At 33.3% G+C, this 17,453-nt stretch overlaps 1 protein-coding gene across 1 annotated transcript in view; it reads left to right on the forward strand.

Annotated features, from left to right (window-relative positions):
* The window catches only part of LOC145252791 (nitric oxide synthase, inducible-like), a 62,908-nt gene that overhangs the window by 43,648 nt on the left and 1,807 nt on the right, over window positions 1-17,453 (forward strand). Inside the window, exons 18-24 of the mRNA XM_080112738.1 lie at window positions 804-979; window positions 2,557-2,720; window positions 6,451-6,664; window positions 7,674-7,761; window positions 9,691-9,812; window positions 10,628-10,812; window positions 12,866-13,057. Of these exons, the coding sequence (XP_079968864.1) occupies window positions 804-979; window positions 2,557-2,720; window positions 6,451-6,664; window positions 7,674-7,761; window positions 9,691-9,812; window positions 10,628-10,812; window positions 12,866-13,057 (1,141 nt within the window). The remainder of the gene's footprint in view (window positions 1-803; window positions 980-2,556; window positions 2,721-6,450; window positions 6,665-7,673; window positions 7,762-9,690; window positions 9,813-10,627; window positions 10,813-12,865; window positions 13,058-17,453) is intronic.

A 17,453-nucleotide genomic window follows, 5' to 3' on the forward strand; every position in this document is an offset into this window, starting at 1 on the left:
GTCACATTCTCAGCTTGACTGAGAGATGACCTCTGATTGGGCAAAACAACCAACCAACCAACCAGAAGAGAAGTTGAATGCCTTTACCAATCAATACTAAGCTTATAAACTAAACACAGATTCAAACATGTAAACCATGAAGTGTTGCTTCTGTTTGTTGGTTGAGCATCATTCACGATGATGATGATGATGATGATGATGACGGTGGTGATGGTTGTTTGTTTGTTTGTTTGTTGAGCATCATTGATAATGATGGTGATGATGACGGTGGTGATGTTGATGATGACGATGATAATGGTGGTGGTGATTGCTGTTTGTTGAATATCAATCATGATGATGATGATGATGATAATAGTGATGATGACGATGATGATGGTCTTTTGTTTGTTCGTTGAATATCCTCCATGGTGATAATGTTTTTTTTCGACATTCGTTTCTTTCTGGGAGGATATTGAGTACTGCCAACGTTCCTAAGTGAAAGTGTTTTATGGAATGAACTGGGTTCGAACTTAGAACACCCAGGTTGTCATCCCGCACTGTTAACCTCTGAGCCACCATCACCTCCCTGACGATGATGATACTGTTATGGCTGTCTTTAATTATGTCTGATACAAAAGAAAGAAAAACAGGAAAGAAAAGAAGAGAATAAAGCAAACGCAAGAAAAGGAAGGAAAGGCAGAAGCAATAATTTATTCCTCTTGCTTGAGCTTGCCACACCATCAGCATTTCTTTAAATTTTGATTATTTTATTTTTTAATCATTTATTTGTGTTTGATTTTCTATTTTTTAATTTATCATTTAAGCCGACAGACGATGCTTGCTTCTCTCAGCCCTGAGGGTACGCATGAAATGAATTACCAACCTGGAGATCACGTGGGTGTCTATCCAGTCAACGATGCCGATGAGGTCGAAAAGGTTCTTGATTACGTACACATGATTCCTGGTTTTGATGAAGACGTCGAGGTGAAAGTCAAAGAAGGTAAGAATAAGTCAGAGAATTGTTTTACAAATTGAAATTTCGGTCCTTGTCCAAAATTCCCGCCATATTAAAAAATACAAAAATGAAGAAAAGTCTATGCAATGTATGTACCTGTAACAAAACAAAAATAACATTCGAAAAATCATGTAAATTGATCAAGTAGTTTATTTTTAAATAAGAAAATCAAATTTTATGAGTATCCGAGGAGTGACTGTCTCACCCACCATTTTGAAAAAAGGGAGATAACTGGACAATAATTCATATTAGATTTATGTTATAATGCCTATGGATTTCAATTAATCGTTTCAAAATGATTTTCTTAGTAAAAATAAAACTACTTGATCAATTTACGTGATTTTGGAATGCGATATTTTCCTTCTGTCACAGGTACATACATCATATAGATTCTTTTTTTTATTTTCTAGGCAAACTATTGATCTCTACTTAATTGTTCTGTTGCAGTAATGAATAAACCATTGACACTTATTTTAATAAATTGTGCGTTAACAATCATAAATATGAGTTACTTCCCTTGTTATTATGTCACATGTTCTCAAAACAATATGAGTTTTTTATGATAAAGATCAAAAACTCATTTTTTCTTTTTTAATAATGCAGTAATATTTAAGTATTTCTGACATGCCAATTAAGTGGTTGAAATTGACAGAAAAAATCAGGAAATACCATTTTTTTTTTTAATCGTTTTTTTGTTTTTACCGAATTTTGCTATTATAGTGTAATTGCATCAAAGAAAGTTATCAATGAAAAAGAAAGGATGAAGAGACATACTATATTTTGCTTTTAATGGAAATCGCACCAGACAAAGCATGAAGCCATTTGATGCATAACAATCTTAAAAAAATATACTACTTTAAGGTCAAAAACCAGCCAATGATAAGTGTGTGATGGAGATTCTGAACACTGGAAACTGTGATTCTTCCCCCTTTGTCAGAAATATCGCTTATCGAATGTGAGGACTTCAGAACTAAATAAGGGAAACGAGGGTTATTTTATTTTATACTTTATATTTCATTTCTAACAAATTAGTGTAGGGACGATTAATCAGAATTGGGAATCAGAACTTTTTGGAGTTTCGGAATTTATATCAGAATCAGAAAACTGTGTATCTATTTTTCCAATGTCAAAAATGATCCCTTTCCTTTATTTGATTTTGTTTATAACCAAATCTTCCACTGCTGGTAGTAATAATAAAATAAATATTTACTGATTTTTAAAACTGCCAGTAAAGCTAAAATCTATAGATCACCCTCACCCTCACCCCCCCACCCCCCGCCAAAAGTGTGTTTTTATGTTTGAGAAAATATCTGCACATTTTACATTTGTTTTTACAGTAATCGGGAAAAAATAACCATTTTTTTATAGTTAAGTATTTAGATATTTATAAAGAATCAGAATCGGTAATTGTATCGGAATCAGAAACAATATTGAAATCGTTCCACCCTTGTTTTCATTTTATGTAAAGTTTTATTTTTTGTAAAAATATTAAATAATATTGTTATTCATGCTGTTGTTGCTGCAGATTATTATTATTATTATTATTATTATTATTATTAAAGGGAACCAGTGGAAACCCTACAAGAGACTACCTGCCTGTTCTTTGCGCGAAGGGCTTACTTACTTCTTGGACATCAGAACTCCACCATCCAAACTATTTCTAAGAAGACTAGCACAATATGCACAAAAACCAGAGGAACAAGAAGCTTTGGAAAAACTGTCCAAGGTAAAGTAATTGTTGACTTGACATTCAACAAATCAAATAATTATTTTGTAATAAAAACAAGTTTTTTTTTAGGTGTATCTTTAACCTCCTTAAACATTCCCACCCTCACCTCGCAAAAAAAAAAAAGATGTTTGCAGATCTATAAAGTATTATATTATAGTTTATAGGTATTTGATGTGAAATATTAATCTGACTCATGTTCAATCTCTTTTCGTCATGTTAACCTAAGGCCATCTAAGTGGTTTTGTAACCCTCAAAATAAGTGGTGATCTTAGGGAGCTAGGTTAGAAAAATATGCAGGATAGGTCAAGATTGCTAAAATCAATTCTTCTAGGAGATTTTTGGTCAGTAGTGCTGTGTTAGAAAGAGCATTATCATGATGGAAGATGGCTCCCTTTTTATTGATAAAAGAAAGGCTGTTTTGAGATCAACATGGTTTGCAGGAAAATAATAAAGTTTTTGCTGATTTAAAATTTTATCTTGAAAATTAAAAAATTTTTTCTTATTCTTTAGATTCATCGGACTATTGTTCTCATCTTGAGATTTTCACAACGTTTTGGATGATGTAACCTCCAACCTTCTTTAGGTGTATCTTGTCGAACTCGGGAATGTTTCTGTCGAACTCGGGAGTGATAAAATTTCGAATGGAACCCTCTGTTTACTTCATGGGGGTAGCATGCTCTTGTTCTATCAGCCATGAGTGGGTAGAGGTCCTAAGTAATTTGCAATTGTATTTTTTTAATTAAATCTTCAACCTTCTGGAGAATATCACTTTTACCGAAGGTCGGAGGTTACATTGACCAAAACATTACGAAAATGACACTCACGATGAGAACAGTAGTCCAATGTATCCAAATAATACGAATAACCAGTCCTCATCTCAAAAATTCAGAAATGAAAATCTGCATGTTTTTGAAAATCTTTATTCATAACAATAATGACATTTGCTCTCTATAACTTGATTCCATCTGTCAACAAAACTTATAAACGCCTCATTTGTAAAATTCATGTTCAATCGCCTTGTGATGTTAACCTAAGGACATCTGAATGTCTTCTTAATCGTGAAAATAAGTGATAATCCGAGGGAGCTAGGCCAAGAGAGTATGAAGAATGAGGTAAGATTTCCCAACTAAATTCTTTTAGATCTTTGGTCAGTAGTGCTGTGTGAAGACGAGTATTATCATGATGGAAGAGGACTTCCTGTCTATTGACTAAAGGTCATTTTCGGGTCAACATGGATGAAAACGTTGCAGAAAAATATAAATGATGCTTTAATAATCTGAAAGAAAAAGTAATAAATTAATCATGGTGATATTTTGAATTAATAACAATATGTATAAAATAAATTACAATTGTTCAGAATTCACCTTCTACAAACCGGTAAAAACTTTTGCACTGGCCTGCTAGAAAATCTGCTTAATAATGGTCTCGGTTGTGTCTTGAGAGACTATGTTTAGGGATGTGTCCTACACCAGTTCTGGCGTATTACTTTAAGGTGTTTTGTGACGGCAGAACTATTTTTAGGATGAACTGGATTCAGAAAAATATTTTCAGTGAATAAAGTTTGTAAGGTTTATAATCAATAATGAGAGATATGTTAGAAAGTAAGCAAAAAAAACATAATGAGTTCAAAAGACATATATTCATAAGAAAGATATTTTATATATGTTCAAAGTGGAAGTTTACAGCAATAGGAAAACATAGAATGCTTGTAAATATTTTCAGAGTTTTTGTAAAAAAACAAGGGATTCATTAACTGAGACATTGATGAAGTCTGAATCAATTAAGAGTCGCACTTTACATGGATCAAGCAACTTGTAATCATAACTTCTCTGCTCAATTAAATGAATTATAATTCATTGAAAGTATTATGATTTCATAATAGGAAGAGAGTTCAGTGAGAAGGATTGGAAATATTTCAATAAATAAAAAGAAAAGAGGGGGAAACATGATAGAAAATTTACACAGTAAAATAATTCAACTAAGGGAGATAATTCATATTTTAAGCTGTAAAGGTTTATCTCCCTTATATTATTTGATTCATTATTTAAAATCTTTGCCATCCTAACCGTAATGATCTCGATGTAGTAAAAGAGCATGCCCGGAAGGAAATAAAAAGGTTAAATTGTTAATCAGACTCCAATATCGATCTGTCATATGTGACGTTATTTGGGTCTGAATGCTGAAGTCCGACAAGATAACTTTAAGAGTTAGCATCAGCAGGTGTTTATGTCGTGTGTATATATGGATTTTTTTTTTTTTTTTTTTAATAATGGGATGCTATTATCCATCCTCTCTGGCACTGTAATTCACACCAACAACAAATCTCAGCTTCAGTGTTTAATGTCAGCTGTTACTGTCTTAACTGTCTGTCCTCCTCAATTCGTTCTTCTTAACCCTTGGGCTGCGATGGTATTTTTACACACGATGCCTGCGATGGGTGTGACTTTTTTTTCACATTATATAAAATCAAGTCTAAGGTCTTTGAAAAATAATTTTTTTTCCCAAAAAACAATACAAACATTCAAAAATGGGTTTCATTCATTGATTAATGCAGTTAAGGCAAACAAAAATTCCATAGTCCTTGAAGACACTATTGTTACAGTTGTTTGTAATAGTAAAAACTAGGTGTTAAAAAAATTAACAGTAAGCGTAGCCTAAGGATTAAAGTAGCTATTCCCCTTTTTTTGTTTTATTTTACTTCAGTCGAAGTTCTCAAAAATGAAGGGGCCCACTACCTGGGGCTAACACTTGAACTCTATATGAGATACATAGATATTCGAATGTTCCATTGTTTAAGCTCTTTATCTCTCAAACACTGAGTTAGTAAAGAAATTGAGAACATAATTTTCCTCTCCCCAATTAACTATTTTCAAGTGTTGTAGTATATCTTTAGTTTTGGTCTCTTAGTCTTGCTGAATTCCAAGACAAGAATTTATCTTGTCTGGTGGAGTATCCAGCTTCGTGCTATTACTTGAAGTAACGTCACTTGGAGAAGGTGCATCATTTCTCATAAAAGCAAATGTAAGGTAGCCATGGAAAGGACATCTTATTTGGGCTGCAAATACTATGTGGCTTGAATATTTGGTCATGGTTTACTTCTACGGAAAAGTATCATCATGCCAGGTTGTTCTGACAAACCCCTGTACAGAGAGACCTTAGATACTCAAGGATAGTGTCTAGTAGGCATTCAAGTTCTCTCCAGCATTCAAGTTCTCTTCCCTATTCTCCTCATGTGCAAATTAATTCTACATATAAACGAGAATCCAACTATAAATATTATATATTTTATAAGATATACGTTTATTATATAAGATATATAATGGTGGAATAAGCTATGCAGATTCATCCCTGGATGCATGTTTGAATTAAAGTTGAACACCTATTTGAGGAAGGGATATTTTCCCGAAATATCATACAATGCCAGAACTTCTATCTGACCATGCTGATGCTAATAAGACCACAATGGAAGTATAAAATATAAGAAAAAAAATACCATTATACTGTATTAATAAGAGATGAATATGTATAGCTTATTCTATCGTTATATATCTTAATTTGCTTCTGTTTGTATCTATCTGTAACATCTCTACATTCTATTGTACTCTATAAATTTCCTATACACGTTGCTCTTCATTATAGAGTGGAGTATGAACGTGTGCATGAGTATACATGTAAGTTTATGCACGTTAAAACTTTTACCTGTAACCACTCTTCTGTTCTTTTATAGACAGCAAACGAGTACGATGAATGGAAACGAAATAATCTACCAACCCTTTTCGACGTTCTGTCCCAATTCCCATCAGTAAGGGGTCTGCCATCGTCTTTTCTGTTATCCCAGTTGCCATTGCTTCAACAAAGATTTTACAGCATCAGTTCCTCACAAGAAGCTCATCCGAACGAAATCCATGTCACGTACGCTGTTGTGCAGTATGTCACACCAAGTAAGTCTCATCTCTTTGTATTCATTGACACATTAGAAAAGCAACGATGACATAAGAATAATTTTAATTAAATTAATTAAATTATATATAAAAGGCACTTTGAGCGTGTGTGCATTTGTTCCCTATGGATTCCGAAACGACTGAACCGATTTTTTTTTTTTTTTTTTTAAATTTCATGCTAATATACTTTATGTGTCTGTGGGTATTCTTGGATAGGTTTTGTATTGGAATGTTCCCGATAAATATCAAAAATCGATAATCGAAAATATCCGATTAAAGAAGGAACAGTTCGATTTTTACTAAAGTTAACACTCTGATACAACCTAACATCACAAGTGCATTTTAGAAGTTTTATCACCGCACAAGCAGAAGGACACAGCATATAAAACCAAACAGTGGGTTCTTTGATATGACAGGGGCGTATTTGAAATGAATGTTTCTGTTTAAAGCACAAGTGACTCATGATACTTAACTTTTGCATTTTAAACTTTAATTCAGACTATTATATAAAAATAATCTTATAAAATCAACAGTAGGTTCTCTACAGTGCAATGTAGACTACAATGTATTGTGGGTTAAGTCACTGTAGGGAGGCATGTGAAGCTTCCTCTCAATGCACCATAGTGGGTCCACGACTAGAGAAGCTCACCTGAACGTGATCCATGTCACGTACCCTGTTGTGAAGTATGTCGCACAAGGTTTTCTGCTTTTTGACCTTATGCTTTAAACAGAGATAATCCAGTTGCTCTTTTTCAGGGAGACAAGTTTGTTTGTTTGTTTATTTATTTTTTTTTTTTTTGTCAGTTGATAATTATAACAGATTTGAAATACATACCCCCCTCCTCATACCATCACACACCATATATGGTAAAAAAAGTACAAAGTGCCTTAAATAAATTTCTGGCCTTTTTCCATATCGGCACTTTTATTGATAGTACACATATGAAACTCTAGTTCCCTTCAAAGTAATATCCTCCTCTTATTTTATTTCAATTCTTTCCCCTTTCAGAAAATCCCAAGGACATCCGAAAAGGTATTTGCACCAATTGGCTGCGGGATTGTGAAATGACAACAACAGTTCCTTGTTATCTGAAGAGGTAGGTAAAGACAACAAATGGATGGCATTATTTAATTCTGTTGGTGTTTGGTTTGGTTGTTTTGTAGATGAAATGTTTTGCTTTGTAAAAGCAACAAATGAACTCGACAGATGATTGGTTGTATTGTTTCACAGCCTATCAATACTTTTGAGGTCATTTAATGCTGAATCTAATAATTTTGGAAAAATGTTTTCATGCTTCAAGTTTTTTATATCTTCAAATATTTATTCATGGTGTTTGGTTTGGTTGTTTTGTAGAAGAAAAATCTTTTTTTATTATTATTTAAGTTCTCTATATCTTCATAGTGTTTGATTTAGTTGTTTTCTTTTATGGCATATCAACCCTTTTTGTGATATTTAATGCCAAATCTATTAATTTTAGAAAAAAAAATTATGCTTCAAGTTCTTTATATCTTCAAATATTTATTCATGGTGTTTGGTTTGGTTGTTTTGTAGAAGAAAAATCTTTTTTTATTATTATTTAGGTTCTCTATATCTTCATAGTGTTTGATTTAGTTGTTTTCTTTTATGGCATATCAACCCTTTTTGTGATATTTAATGCCAAATCTATTAATTTTAGAAAAAAAAATTATGCTTCAAGTTCTTTATATCTTCAAATATTTATTCATGGTGTTTGGTTTGGTTGTTTTATTTTATGGTATATTAACCTTTTTGGGATTCAATCATTTTGACAAAAGTTTTTATGCTTTGAGTTATTTATATCTTCAAATATTTATTCATGGTATTTAGTGTGTTTTTTTTTGGGGGGGGTTGTTAGAGAAAAATTGGGGCTTTTGTTTTAGGCTTTGCAGGACATGATTGAGTTTTGCAAAGAGAAAAGCAAAAAAAAAAAAAACAATGACATCAGTATTTGGTGCGTTTAAGTTAGGTTCAGACAGTCAGATCTGGCAGCACCAGATTATGGTCTAAGAGTACCATTATGACCAGGTAAACATCAAATGTAACCTCTGTTAACAAAGAGACGAAACAATAAAACATATCACATGAAACCATGGCAGCTTAAAAATAAGTTTGTGTGACGTCATACATAAATGAACAACTGATACTGCCACATTTTTGCGGTATTCACCGATCGTCGGGCATTCGGCTTTCCGTTAAAAGAGGATGTTTATGAGAAATACAAATTCACATGCGGTCCCATGTTTCGTCTCTTTGTTCACAGAGGTTACATTTGCTGTTTATCTAGTCATAATAATGATTTCCCCAGTCAGCATGTATATCCTGGTTAGGGCTGCAGACATACGGAATCTAGTAATAACAAATCTAGTGATTTTGGAAAAAATATGCTTCAAGTTCTTTATATCTTCAAATATTTATTTATTGTGTTTGGTTTGGTTGTTTTGTAGATGAAAACTGTTTTTGTTTATAACTTTGCAGAACATGATTGAGTTTTACAAAGGGTACTGGCTAGAAAGAATAGATTCAAAATTAACGTCATAAAAGTTATTCCATCCTTTCACTGTAGAGGTCTGTAGATGCCAGAAGATTTCCTACTCTGATAGTTTCTTTCCTTGAACTGCTTAGCTTTGGAATTCCCTCTCTACTCCCTGTTTCTGCAACCGTACCAACATGCATAAATTTAAATGTAATGTGAACAAACACCTTGCTGTGTAACCCCCCTCCCCCACAATCAGATGGCCCCCTATAAATCTGGCTCCTAATCAGAAATATACATTCGATTGCTTTCATATATCACCTATAAAGCATTATATGCACCCAAGATATTATATTAGACGATAATGACACAATCCGTGTATCCTCTTTCGGCCATAGCTCACACAGCACACAGAAAAAAAAAAAGTGCCATCACTTTTCAGGCTCACTTCATACTAAGAAACAATATCTTACCTCTTTTTTTTTTTTTTTTTTTTTTTTTGGGTTGAAGCTAACTTCTCTTTCTTATCTTCAGTGCTCCAAGCTTTCATCTTCCTGCTGATCCCAGTGTTCCTGTGATTATGGTAGCCACCGGTACAGGAATTGCTCCTTTCAGAGGATTCTGGCAACAAAGACGTTTAGATCTGGAGAAAATTAGTAAGTGTATAATTTCTTCTTCTTCTTCTTCTTCTTCTTCTTCTTCTTCTTCTTTATCATCATAATTGGTTTGTTTTACAATTGACAGAGATTCTAAAAAGTGATCAAATACATAACAAATTTCAAATACATAAATAAATGTTATCAAAAGTTACTCTTCTACCTATCTGGAAAATTTTTTAGTGGTTTTGATCACTTTAAAACGTTTAATCGGTTTGAAAAACAAAGTGTTTCGCATTTACATGAGAGCAAGAAAAATGGCCGTGCTCTTGACTCATAAAATTCAAAGTTTTAAAAATGACTTAAAACTAAAAAAATTATACAAAATACTATTAGGAATCGGCCCAATCTATATTATGTTACCGTGACATATATTGCTTTGTTAACCGATGCTTATAAGAGCTTTTTGCCAATTATAATATATATATGTATGTGTGTGTGTGTGTGTGTGTGTGTGTGTGTGTGTGTGTGTGTGTGTGTGTGTGTGTGTGTGTGTGTGAGATGTGCAAAGGTCTAGACGGTTTGATGCAAAATATAGCTGTTTATGCTGTTTGTATCCATTTGTTTATGACGCCATAAAAAGCAGCAGCTAACTTATTATTATTATTGTAGTAGTAGTAGTAGTAGTAGTAGTAGTAGTTTTTTTTTTTGGGGGGGGGTCGGGGATTGTGACGAAGACAACTGTTTTCAAGTTGGGAAGCAACAAAAACCGTATGCTTTTATATTTTACACCATGCAAACAACCATTTTTATACGTTAGGTAAATTAAAGTAAAAACTAATATATAAAAAACGATTCTTTGTATTCATTTTCAGACGCAAGCAAAGAAAAGACGACAGCCAGAAAAGATGAAAATGGAAATTACGTCTTTTCCCTCTACTTTGGTTGTCGCAATCACGACATTGACAATATTTTTAAAGAAGAATTACAGGAAGCTCTGGAAGATTCGGTGTTATCTCACTTGAATGTTGCCGTCTCCAGACAACCGGGAACTAAAAAGGTATTTTTGCGAAAATGCTTTTCTTTAACATTAAAATAAATGGTAATGATCCAGAACATGACTCCAAGGCAGTGTTAGCATCTTCCAGCAGTTTACTGTAAGCAGCCCCAAAAATTGCTGGAAAAAGCCTACAGAAACATAGCCAGACGATAAAATCAAAATGCTAAAAACAAAACGAGATTAGAATTAACGTAAAAGTTTAATTATATGAAAAACATTTTTTAAGTATATTAAATTTTTATTTTCAACAAACGTTTGTAAAAAATTATTTTTCAAGGTGAAAATAGAAACAAGTCGGAATGAAAATCATAAGTTTTTCTTTTTTTTTATGAAAGTATCTAAACCGTTTCTTGCTCTTTTTGCAAGAAAAGCTTGAAATAAGTTTTTTTCTTGTAATGTCAAAAACAATTTTCTTCATGGGAACCAATTTAATCGAAAACAATTTTTTTTTTATGGAAACAACTATGATCGAAAACATTTTTTTATGGAAACAACTTTAATCGATAACAATTTTTTTCATGGAAACAATTTTGATCAAAAACAATTTTAAAAAAAATAGTATTAGATAAGTGATTTTTTTCCTATTTACAAAAGCATCGTCTACTGGCAACTGATTCGTTAATCACGTCAGCTTTTTCTAGTTGCTTTTTCAGCAGCTTATCGTAAACTGCCGGAAAATGCAGATGCAGCTTTGGTTCTAAATCAGTACAAAAAAACAATTTTTTAATAAATAAAACAATTGTTCTTTTCTTCTTCTTCTTCTTCTTCTTCTTCTTCTCATTATTATTATCATTATTATTATTATTATTATTATTATCATTATTATTATTATTATTATCATTATTATTATTATTATCATTATTATTATTATCATTATTATCATTATCATTATTATCATTATTATTATCATTATTATTATTATTATCATTATCATTATTATTATCATTATTATTATTATTATTATTATCATTATTATTATCATTAATATTATTATTATTATCATTATTATCATTATTATTATTATTATTATCATTATTATTATTATCATTATTATTATCATTATTATTATTATCATTATTATCATTATTATTATTATTATTATTATTATTGATTCTAGTTATTATTATTATTATTATTATTATTATCATTATCATTATTATTATTATTATCATTATTATCATTATTATTATTATTATCATTATTATTATCATTATTATTATCATTATTATTATTATTATTATTATTATCATTATTATTATTATTATCATTATTATTATTATTATTATTATTATTATTATGTACTCACTAGGTGTTCTCACACAGGTTATCATCAGTGACTGCTTACTGCAGGTCACTTGACAGTATTTTTGCAATTTTCTCTTTTCATTGATTTGCAATCACAGTTTGTATAGAATGTGATTGATTTTGTTTACTTTCGACAACCTTGTAACTCTCACTTCCTTTATTTTGTCCTTTAGTCCTCACATTCCATGAGAGATAAGAAGTTTATTTATTATTATTATTATTGTTATCATCATCATCATCATCATTAATTTTTGATATGCAAACTTGAAATTTGGTATATAGAGTATTCAGACACGTGGAAAACTTTTTAATCGGTTTTCATCTGGAAAAAAGGGCTGCAGAGGAGTTAAAATTGAAAATTGTTACGTGATAGTTATCGGATTTTTATCTGTTTGTCAACTTTTTCGTGCATGTATGAATGGTTCACATGACAGATTCCTTATGTTACGAATAAGTAGGTTTGAAAACACCTTTTAAAGATCGTGTCAAGCTGCTCTAATGGTTATCATACTTGACTTACTGCCTTTAGGTTTTGGTTTCAATCCTAGTTTGAGCTGGTTTGAGTAGGGTTTTCTTTTTTTTACTTACAAGAAAAAACATGATACTCGCATGCACATGTTTCAGTTTCTGTATGAATTAAAATATAATATTTATGCGTATTTTATGACCGGGCAATGCTGGGCGGCCTTGTTATCCTATAATCTTAGAACTATTTATTTATTTGGTTATATACTTTTTTTATTTGCAGACATACGTCCAGCATTTGCTTCTACGTGACAGTGAATTCATCTACTCGGTACTGACCGCCCAAAACGGCCATATTTATATTTGTGGAGACAGCAATATGGCTGCTGATGTCCGCAACACTCTCGAACAAATCTACGCTCAGTGTAATGGCGATAGCAAGAAAGATGATATGCAGTTTATCCAACAACTCCAGGTCTGTATTTCTTTTTTATTTATTTCATTCGTAATGACCAAATTAAGTACTGACTGTACTGACATGCAGAAGTTTAAATGTAATGTAAACCAAAATCTTGCTGGTCTCTTCTAAACATGGTCCCAAAAAGTAACCCCTTATGTCCAAGTGGCAATATGCCTTGTCTGGAGTGAATGTGAGTTTAAAAAAAAAAAGTTCAAGGAGATTAAAAAGTTGAGCTTAGGCTCACTTTTGACAGCCTCCTCACTCTTGCTCCATCATCCCCTCCGCTATTTTTCCTTTAATCCTCACATTCCATTATGAGCGATGTTTCTGACAAAGTGGAAAGAATTGCTGTTTGTAGGGTAGATTGTTGTTTTGAATATGTGGTATGTGGAGATTTTCAACTTTTTCATCATTTTCAACTGTCAATCTAGCTGCCTCATTAACTCTTATCCTCGAGTGTTTTAAACCTGAATAAGTGGTCACTTATTAGTTATATAATACCGTGCCTGAATATAACATCTGTTCGTTTCTGAAATATAAATAATTGATTCAATAGATAATGACGTCTATTTGTAAATGTAGTCGTAGTGGTGATGTAGCAGCCAAAGGTTCTGTGTGTTTCTCTAGCGTGCTATAACATAGCATGGATGATTTCTTCAATCCGCAAAGATTGTCCATTGTCTTCTTCGTCAACAGAAACAGCTTTTTGTCTTTCTAGCATATAAATAATTGATTCAATAGATAATGACGTCTATTTGTAAAGGTAGTCGTAGTGGTGATGTAGCAGCCAAAGGTTCTGTGTGTTTCTCTATTGTGCAATAACATAGCATGGATGATTTCTTCAATCCGCAAAGATCGTCCATTGTCTTCTTTGTCAACAGAAACAGCTGCTTGTATTTCTAACATATAAATAATTGTCCATTGTCTTCTTCGTCAACAGAAACAGCTTTTTGTCTTTCTAACATATAAATAATTGATTCAATAGATAATGACGTCTATTTGTAAAGGTAGTCGTAGTGGTGACGTAGCAGCCAAAAGTTCTGTGTCTCTCTCTTTGTAGCTGCAATTATGTAACAAAATAAAAATAAAAAGATGCCAACAACAATGTCATTCAATGACGTCATGCTCTTTGATGTTATATTCTTTTACACATTATGTGAGCTTTTCTTCAGTTTCCCCCGAGGAATGAACAAAGACAGTGCTCCAAAAACAAAAGAACACCATAACACAATCAGAATCTATTTTTCTTTTCTTCGCCACGTCTCATTTCAGATTTCCTGTTCATGACGTCATATCCCATATCTTCTTTCTAAATATAAATGCTAATGTCTTTGTGTGTGTTTCCTATAGAAAGAAAAGCTAGAGGTTCTAAAACTGATTGTAATCATCATTAGGGCTAGGACAACAGCATATTCTTTTCATTGTCTTGACTCTCGAGTATATATCCGACAGAGTTAGACACAGTTAATCAACCGAGAACCACATCACTCAATATAAAAACATATAGGATATCAACGGATATATACTCGAGAGTCAAAACAATGAAAAGAATATGCTGTTGTCCTAGCCTAGGTTACTATATAGTAATAAAAGGTTTTGCTCCTTTTTTCTCTCTTTCTAATATGTACAATACTACGGTGTCTTTCCTGTATTGGGTTGTTGATTCCATCTCTTAATACTTTTCAAATTTTTGTCCCTGGAACTTTATTCTCACAAGTTATCTTTTCTATGTAGGTTTGTAGATTAAAATAAGATACTATATTTTAATTTTAGGCTATAGCATAGCATGGGTGATTCCATCAATCCCCAAAGATTATTCGTCGACTTCTTTGTCAACAGAAACAGCTGTATGTCTTTTTGACATGAAAGTAATTGGCTCAATAGATAGTGATGTCTATTTGTAAAGGTAGTCATAGTGGTGATATAGCAGGCAAGGAAATGGATAATTGTCCAATGAAGACAATGAAAGTGGTTTTAAAACTCTCTACGTGCCTAACACCCCCCCCCTCAAAACCTCTCTTAAAACTTCGAATTTTGAAGAAATTTAAATCACACGTATAAAATTCTTCAGATAAGACAATGGAAAATCTCTCCAAATCTTTATGTTCTTCCAAGTGTAGCAAATCGCTATGTGCCCTTTTAACAGTGATATTAGGGCAAGATTTCCTTTAAAACTTCAAATACGTGTATTCGATCTTAATGAAATTCAAGCCATATGTATAACACACTAATTTAATCAGTTTTCCAAAATTACAGTTTCTTCCGACTTTATTGGGGGGGGGGGGAACAGACAGTGTTAATAAAAAAGAAAGGAAGATGGAGTTATGTAACAGAGTGAAAAAAAATCCATAGAAGTGATCCTCATTCAATTCCAAGCAATGTCGGGTCTTCCTGCTAGTTTTGGGGCCAAAATTTTTTTTAAACTTCAACTATATCCTATTTTGATGAAATTTGTATTATATGTATAAAATTCTCAGAGAAAGACAATGGAAGTGGCTCTGAATCTGTACATTACCCTCTATGTGCTCAATATCTATGTGCACCCCTGCTCCGCCTCTATGTGACCCATGGGGATAGAACCCCCACCCCCACCACTTTAAAACTTCAAATATGTAAATCTGATGTTAAAGGAAATTAGACCATGCATATGAGACACGAATCCAGAGTTTTCCAATATTTCAGCTATTTTTACATGTATATAATAATATCAATAAAACATCTTTTTATTGCAGACTATTATCCTCATCTTTTAGTTGTTGCTTCACAATGTTTCGGCCAACTATTCCTCTCGCCTTCGTCAGGTGGTAACCACGATGGTATAGGAACTCCAAATCTTCTTACTACCGTATAGCTGGAAATATCTTCTCAATTATTAAATCATTTCTTTCTGATAGGTTCATAAGAGTAGTGGTTGATGGGCAGAAATCAGAGGCCCACAGTATTAATGCTGGAGTCCCCCAGGGGTCCATCCTGGGTCAAACTCTCTTCCTAATCTATATTAATGATCTCCCAAATCACATCCTTACATCCGGCCCTGTCGGTGGGGCATTAGAATACGCCGACTGCCCCCCCCCCCCTGCAGAGGGTAAAAGTCCCTCAATGGGGGTCCTGGATATGACCTTAAACTATATCCAGTGGTGAGGCCCCAGCTTGTGGGCTTTGGGGAGTGTGGAGCCACCCTTTAATTACCATTGCTCCCAGGTCCACTCTGACCCAGAGTGGTAGTACCTGTTAGGGTCCCAACTATGGGTTAAATAGAAACCGACGTGAAAACAACAAATATATTCTATTAAAAAAATTTTTCTTCAAAATCTTTGGATTCGGCATTAAATAACCCGAAAAGGGTTGATATGCCGTAAAACAAAAACAACCAACCAACATCCTTACATCATTCGTAGACATCTATGCTGATGACACTACTATCTATGGTAGCACATCTAAGACCGTAAACAACCAAGTTCTCTCTGATTCTCTCTCCTCTGATCTTGAGCAAGTGGTACAATGGGGAAAGAGGTGGCTTGTTACTGTTAATGCATCTAAAACCAAGCTTTTATCTTTACATCATCAACGCTCTGATCCCCATCTGGCATCAATTGAAATGAATGGCTATCGTTTTGAGGAGGCCTCATGTTTTGACAAGCTTCTGGGCTTGACCTTTACTCCTGATCTTAAATGGAACACATACATTAAGTCTGTTGCCAAGGCCGCTGGTTAAAATGGTCGGATCCTTCTATCGATCCAGTAGATATCTCACTGCTGATGCAATTCTCTATCTATATAAGAGCCAGGTACATCCAAGGATGGAGTACTGTTGCCACATCTGGGCAGGAGCTGCTAGAAAGAACTTATCCTGCCTTGATAGAGTTCAAAATAGACTTCGTAGCCTTGTGGGGGATGTCCTTTTCTCTTCCCTGCAACCTCTTTCTCACAGAAGAGATGTTGCGAGTTTGTCTCTGCTTTATCGTTATTTTCATGGCAAGTACTCGCCTGAGCTCCATTGTATGGTCCCCCTTCGCCAAACTTTCACAAGAAACACCTGTCTAGCAGAAAACACTATCACTAATTTCCCCTACTCTTTATCTGTGCCTAAACCTAAACGTAGATTCCATGAGCAAAGCTTCTTTCTTAGAACTGCACGCCTATGGAGTTGTCTTCCGTTTTTCTGCTTTCCAGCTGACTACAATATGGTTGTCTTCAAGTCTAACATAAACAAGTTTTTGATGAGCCGTTCCATATAAGTTAACAAATTCACCGAATCTCCGTTACTAATGGTTACTATATCGTCCAATTTCTACTGTACACTCTTTAACCCTTATCCTCGAGTGGCCTCCTGGCCTTGATAAGTGGTGATGCCTATGAAAAAAATCAAACAAAAAAAACCTACATTCTCAGCAATTACTGCCATCCACAG

The sequence above is a fragment of the Euprymna scolopes genome, chromosome 29, assembly GCF_053919585.1.
Source record: "Euprymna scolopes isolate OS-2025 chromosome 29, ASM5391958v1, whole genome shotgun sequence".
Lineage (NCBI taxonomy): Eukaryota > Metazoa > Mollusca > Cephalopoda > Sepiida > Sepiolidae > Euprymna > Euprymna scolopes.